Source organism: Haplochromis burtoni, unplaced genomic scaffold (genome assembly GCF_018398535.1).
Source record: "Haplochromis burtoni strain Fernald_Lab_line unplaced genomic scaffold, NCSU_Asbu1 Contig_106, whole genome shotgun sequence".
Taxonomy (NCBI): domain Eukaryota; kingdom Metazoa; phylum Chordata; class Actinopteri; order Cichliformes; family Cichlidae; genus Haplochromis; species Haplochromis burtoni.
The window spans coordinates 974445-981658 of NW_024582467.1; the positions used below are offsets into that span (position 1 = coordinate 974445).

Consider the following 7214-nt stretch of genomic DNA (forward strand, 5'->3'; position numbering starts at 1 on the left):
AAATGCCAGAAAAAAACCCACTCCATGTTCAAGTATTTATTAAAATGTTTTTACTGCAGCAGGAGGTCCTTTTATACCCATTTTCATGACACGGTTCTCTGTCATGTTTAACCGCATACAAGACAGGCATACTTCAGCTCTCCTTGTATGCCTTTACCCTTCAGCTCAGCAGTAAAATCTTCAAGGATGCGATTCTGCATTTGACTGCTGCTCTTGGTTGTTATGCAGTCCTGATCTTTTGGAAAATATGCAGTTGTTGCTCCTGAGACTTGAATAGATGCTTCTAGAAAGCAAGAGCAAGACATAAGTTCAGCCTCATATCTTAAAATTTACATACAGTTTCTGGTATTTAAACTCTCTGTTTAGGGCCACTAAGATTACACTTACCGTATTAAAATGCAATGAAAAAGAACTTTGCAGAGAAAATTGCAAGCACATTTGGATATGACTGAGTCGTTGGGAGCGACTCCCTGCTTTGACCTCAGCTGCAGATTCATAGTAATAAGAGATGAATAAACTGCTGCCTTACCGATGCACTCAGCCAGCTTGTTTCCTCCTACGTACTGGCTCTGCCACTGATATCCTGTTTGCCCACTACATTCATCAAAAACACGTCTTTTTCTCAGAAAACCAAAATCATAACCCTGTGAAAAAAGACTCGTATTACTCATCCCACTTTCCACTATATGAATCATGAAAAACTGAAAAATATATGACAGATGCTGGTACATGCATGTACCACTTACATAGTTGCACATGGGTTTGCAGTAGCGTTTGTTGGCAACAGTGGCACATGCTAGCCCCCCGTTTTTTGGCACTTCAGCTTCTTTGCATTGTGTTGGCTCAGATCCTTGGCATTCTGTAAATCAATGAATCGTGAACATTTATATATTAGATGTCTATTTCTTCTGTCTTTCCTGTTTCTTTAGTTCTGCATTATACCAGAGCTTCTGTTCAAAAACAGGGAAAGTAACCTTATTTTAAATGTAAATGTTATTTTCAGAGGGATTGTGTTCCTCAGTAAAGTTAAGGGTGACATGAAAAGCCACTTGGCAGTTACTACTTTCAAGGGTCCTTCTGTGCATAGTAGACTACAGTTCATCTTAATAAAGCTTCAGTTCCAAACCAACCACTCGTGCGCCAGTGATTCCACTTCATCGAGTATTCCTCAAGGAATGTGATCATTTTCTTGTACTCTAGAGCACTTCTGAAACCAGTTGTTTCCAAACCTTTTTTGCTAGGCCCCCTTTGTTTTACATGAACATCTTTGCGCGCTCCTCCAGCCACATACACCTATATTTTGTTTTCAAACTCCATTGTAGTTTATTTCACACCTCAAACCTTTTGTAAACAATTAATCAAATAAAAATGAACAGCAATAAATTAAAGGTAGCAATAAAATAAACTACTAAGTCTTTTATGCTACGTCCACACCTACACAGGCAATTTAAAAAATGCAGCTTTTTATATGCTTCTGGGCCTTTTGTCCACATGTAAAAACGGCATTTTGGGTCACTGAAAATGGAGATTTTTAAAAACTGCTCCCAGGGTGAAGTTTTCAAAAAGTTGGTTTTTGCTTTTAAGTGTGAATGAGGAAAACAGAGATTTAGTCACACAACGTCAAAGGTGTGCACCTTTTTTGACGTCACTAACCTTCCGATCAGTAGATGACCTGCTCTCCTCCTGCACTCCAGCCACGAGGTGGAGTAATGAAGGTTAGTAATAAAGAACCGTGTATTTCAAACACTAGAACAGGGTATCATATAACTCTATTATGACTAACATAAGCTAATATACTAACATAGTCTAACATATTCATTGTCAGTGTCACACATCTCATCCTATAGTAGCTAGGACAGGCTATGAATGGATGGATGGATCTAGCCTTAAACTCAACTACACACCCCAACATAACCAGCCTCTGGATGTGGTTCCCAATTATGTTTCAGACTCAGTAACATGAGGAGGGTCCAGTGGGAGCTCTAATGTGATCCTTACATAAATCCTCATCTGGATAAACATAAATTTCAGTTTGGGGGATCATTTTAATCGCAAACTAAAGTAAATATTAGTCATCTAGTTGTTAATGACATTCTGCTTCTTGTTCGGTGGTACTTTATTAGTGCGTCTTGTTTCTAATGAATATATTCAAGAACTTTCACGCCTCAAAATGGGCTTTTGGGAAGAGACTTGTTTTTTTTTCTTTTTAATGGCCCTTAAATATACAAAAATACATTTTATGCTTGAGTGAATGAAACTCCATTAAAAAGTCGTGGCAGTTCTCCTTTGCATGAAGGCCAAAATGACATTGCTGAGCACCAATATTTATTTTATGCAGAAAAAAAATGCATTTATGTATTTGCACTGCCGCTTATGAATCTATTAAACGTTATGATCTTGCTTAGTGCTTCTTTTTTGTTGACAACTGAGTTACAATTATTTTAAGATGGCTAAAATTGGATTACTAAGCTATGAATGTCATGAAACGTCTGTGTGCAGGCAGGATAGGACCCAAACGGGAGTATTAAATACACGGGGAAGGACACAGGGAAATGCATACTGACACAAATACACAGAAGGATTACTAGGAAATGAGAACACAAGGGGAACACAGCTGATACGAATTAACAAGAGGCCACAGGGGAACTACACCGAACATGAAAACACAAAGCTTTCAAAATAAAACAGGAAACTGTCGAATATCACAAAGGAGTGGGAGAAAGGCAGATAAGAGTGAGGAAGGGAGAGAGACATTAAACAAAGGGAGACAATACACCATAACATGACCTGGGGACTGGGAGGACACAACATTCGGGGAAATGAGAAGGTCTAAGGAGATAAACATAGATGGGAAACATGGAATGACACACACAAGGAAGAGAAGATGGGCACAGAAAAGGGAGATAAGGGACAAGGACTGACACACCTAAACACATACAGAAGCGGACACAGACATGACGGGAGCCTAAATGTACAAAGGTTAACATGGAATAAACTCAGGATTACTACTAAGATAATAAACCATAACACCAAAGGAAACGCAACATATATTCTTTTTGACACTGGTTCACCCTCATCCCAGTTACAGTTAAACACTAAATAAATAAAAATATACTTTAGTCAACTTTTAAATGAATCTTCCACTAATTTAATGAAAGGGTGAAATACTTTGAGTGGACTCAAGTGGATGCGATGTGCCGTTAAGAAATGGTCGCGTCTAAGACATTTCAGCAAACCTGAGGTTGTGAGATCAGCAGTACTAGTCAATGTTTCTAATCAAACTGCTAACACCGTGATCAATAACTTCTTCATGTATAGCAGAACTGGCTTCTTTTTAAGGTCCAATGCACAAAACTGAGATGAGAACAAATGTGGAATTATAGACTGTAAACATCAGTCGTTCGGTTATATTTACATTCATATCAGACTTTATTTTTAAACATTGATCATTTTATATTTATGTTGCAACGGTAACTAAAGCCTAACACTTATAGTGGTTCTAACAGAACTGAAGTGAAATGCAGAAACAACACAAACAGTCGCACATGTCGCTGGCTCATCCTCCTACCTTTCAGCTGGTGTTTGTGCAGAGTATCCGTCAGATTCCTCATGTAGAGCTCCAGTGCAGCTGTCTGCTGTGCAGTCCAAGAAGATGGTGGGTTTTCGCCACACTCTACTGCCACCTATTGGTTAATATCAATTTAGTTTATATGGAAAGCAAATGGAGAATATTGTCAAGTTATTTATTTTCCTTTCCTTTCTTTACCGTCTCTTAATTTTAAGTAAGTAAATGACGTGAGTTGTATTTATATGCATGTATGTGGAAAGACAAATTAATAACTTGCACTGAGATCAGCTGACAAACGTTCCCAGAGTTCAGCTTGTGAGCTGCAGTTGAGCGGAATAGTTTCATGAGCCACACAGGAGGACAAGACTGCAACCAAGCACACAAACATAAAGAAAACCCCAATGTAATATTCATCTTCTCTTTTACACCTTACATTTTAATCTTCCTTTAGCTGCATATTTGTATTCCTCATGTACACTCTGCCTGTGATCTCACATTAAGATAAACATATGTAAATATGAGTTTACCTGCAAGTGAGCAAAGCCAAGTCAGTGTTGCCTTTAAAGCCATGGCCACTAAATGAGGGTTTTCTGCCCCAGAACTGAGAACTCAAAGCTATGACAGGTGAATTTATTGACTCAGTCTGTCAGGGCAAAGTTTACAGAATTGGTAAATACTGTTGTTTTCAGCTGCGATTGGAGTCAGCATCTGCCAGCATTTCCTTGACTATGACGTAACATGAAAGTGAAAAAGATTAATTATTGAGCACCTTTACAAAAAACAAAACAAAAAAAAAAAACAGTGTCATTTATACATACAGTATACAGGAACTCCAGAAATTGTTCTTCTCTTAGTAAGAGAGTTGTTTTCAGTATGCATGTCCCTGCTTTGTGCTGATGGGGGAGCTGGAAGCACACACTTACTGCTCCAATTAGGGCTTTGTGCTGTTCTGCTTCAAACTGGATGTCACTACTACTTCTTAGCTGCGAGACCATTATGGAGCCAAATGTCAGAATGTGATTCAGACACACACCCTCTCACATACATGTGCGCACACCAGCCCATCAGACACACTGGGTGACTTGGTGTCAGCCAGTAGTTGTGCCACGAAGGATGACTGTGTAAATAATTCACGGTGGATGTTATTCATTATGGATGTCTGATGATCTGCGAGAAAATGAATTATTGAAGCTTTTAAGAAGAGTGATTGAGCTCATTAACATGGAGGGTTGCCTTCTTTGTTTGATTTGACTAAAAAAAAGAAGAGTTCCTCCCTGTCTTCTTACTGACTTGTCCTCTACATCCTTCTATTCCTTGTCCTTCTTAAGAAAATCCTTATTTTGTGAATGCCGCCTGGAATTCTTTCTATAAATTTTTTTAACAATAACACATTTCTTAAAGTGTGAACCTATGATTTTCTTCATGTTGCAATGGTTTGCACAACAAAGGGCAGTTACTGTCGGGGAAACCTGTGTTGAAGCTTGCTATTTACTTGCATCAGCCTTTGTAGAAGTTTGAACAGAGAGAGCAAAAGAGAGAAAAAAACAACAATCATCTGGTGAATTATGAAACTGCAAGGTCAGACGTACAGTTTTATCCATTTTATAAAAATGTCTGACTGAAAATATAAAAGTATAAAATATAAAGGTCTTCTGGTACAGCAGTAAGAGTAAAGTCATTTTTCATCAGCTTGTTCTGTCATACAGTCCTTCATGTAATTCTACAAATCCCCCAGAAATGAATCATTTTAACTTATTCAGTAGCATTGAAGCAACAACATAGCCCTTTGATGCTGTGATTAAGCATTTGGTAAAGGACATTTCGAGTACCTATATCTTTTTGAAACATGCACTGGAGTTAACCTAGCTCAACCATCTCTACCACTTGCTTTTGGCTTTTTTATTCTCAAAAACTCCACTGAATGATGATCTGCACTTTTCATTTAGCTTCCTTTTCTCATTGCTAACTTCCTCAGCTAAGTATAATTTAAGTATATTGTTTGACATGATATAGTGTCATAGGCTTAACTGAGCAGAATTAACTAGCATGTTAAGACCTTTAGACCAAATGCCTTTTTCATACACACATTTGTAATGTAACGTATATATACAGAAAATGAAGAAATAGAGGTTCTGAGTTCATCCAGATTCCAATTCCTAAGAGATGGCAGCAACAGGAACAATTTCATGATTTGATCCAGAATTTGAAGCGGTATGACAGCTTTTTGGGACCACTTCTGATGAAGGCAGAGAAATAATTTCAGAAAGCCAACTGATCCAGTGTCTAGCTGTGTGTCTGAGGTAAAATAGTCATATTTGATCATTTCCACATCTGCATTTGTTCTGCACCGGCACGTTTTCAACTACTGAGAGCACACTTGCTGCCACTTGTTGCAGTGGTCTGATTGGTCATATCTGCATGTGAAAAATAAAGCTTGACCCAAAAAAAGCTGCCGAGCCGCTGCTGAACTGCTAGCTCGGCAGTGGTATCCTTTGCTCCAACTGGTTTTAACTTCGGTTGCTCGCATTGTAATTGTGAATCATTTAACTTGCCCATTGTCTTCTCAACGTTAATGATTATTTTGTTTAAAATCCCTTTTTAACAGTAACCCTATGTGTTCTAAAGAAATGCTTGTCCAGTGTTTAAATGTGATACCAATGGATTTCTTTTTATTTTTTACAAGCATCCATATGTGATGAGTTGGGAGTGAGACTTATTTCAGTATTGCCATCACTTGGCATGCCAAAAACATCAGTTAAACAAGGCGGCAGTGGCTTTTACAAAATTAGGGAATGAGTACAGACTGTCATCTCTGTTTAAAGATGTTCCAACATAAATGTCTCATTTGATGTCTGTGATGACTTTAACCCATTTTCAGGCAGGCCTCTAATATGAGACATTAAGAGTAAAAGTTCACTCATTTCTAAACCCTGGTTAAAGGTGTAGGACCTGTTCTCCTGCAGTAGAAAAGGCTACACTTCTGAAGAGACTGAGTTTTAATTTGATACAATCAAATAGAGACATTTTGAAAACTGTAAAGGACTTTAAAATTCATTCTTTTGCAGTATAAACTGTTTATCTAGAAATATGGTAGAGGTGTGTTGTGTTTAAAGATGGGGTTTAAAAAAGTAATCTATTACACTTCATCCCTTCCTGAGCACCAGCAGGCCTCATTACCAAGTAATGCAGTATTACATACTGATCAGAGAAAGAAATTTGTTACACTACTTATTGGTTTACTTTCACATTACTATGTGAAATAACCTGAAATGCATTGTCATATAATCAGTTAACTATATAAACCTATTATTACTACTACTCATTAGAAGGTTCGGTGTTCGATCGCTGGCTGCTTCAGTCTGCAGTTATCCTTGGGCAAGATGCTAACCCCAGGTTCTCTCCAACTCTTCCATTGGAGTGTGAATGTTAGTTAGAAAGCACAGAAAAGGTGCTGGTATGAATGAGTAAATGAGGCAAGTTGTATGAGCTGCTTTGAATGCTATAAAAGAGTATAAAAGAGCTATTTAAGAACCATTTCATATATATATATATATATATATATATATAAAAAAACACCCAGCACGCCCCTGCGGGCGGTTTATCCTTCAAGCTCGGGTCCTCTACCAGAGGCCTGGGAGCTTGAGGG

The 7214-nt window shown here is 38.1% G+C and overlaps 1 protein-coding gene across 1 annotated transcript; it reads right to left on the reverse strand.

Annotated features, from left to right (window-relative positions):
• Nucleotides 1-21: 21 nt before the first annotated feature.
• Nucleotides 22-4216, reverse strand: si:ch1073-126c3.2 (uncharacterized protein LOC555816 homolog). The gene is made up of 6 exons (XM_005935423.2): nt 4096-4216; nt 3846-3934; nt 3569-3683; nt 747-859; nt 530-644; nt 22-283 (listed from the first exon to the last, which is right to left on the reverse strand). The coding sequence occupies exons 1-6, from the start codon at nt 4136-4138 to the stop codon at nt 108-110; spliced, it is 651 nt and encodes a 216-aa protein (XP_005935485.1). The 5' UTR covers nt 4139-4216; the 3' UTR covers nt 22-107.
• Nucleotides 4217-7214: the final 2998 nt, after the last annotated feature.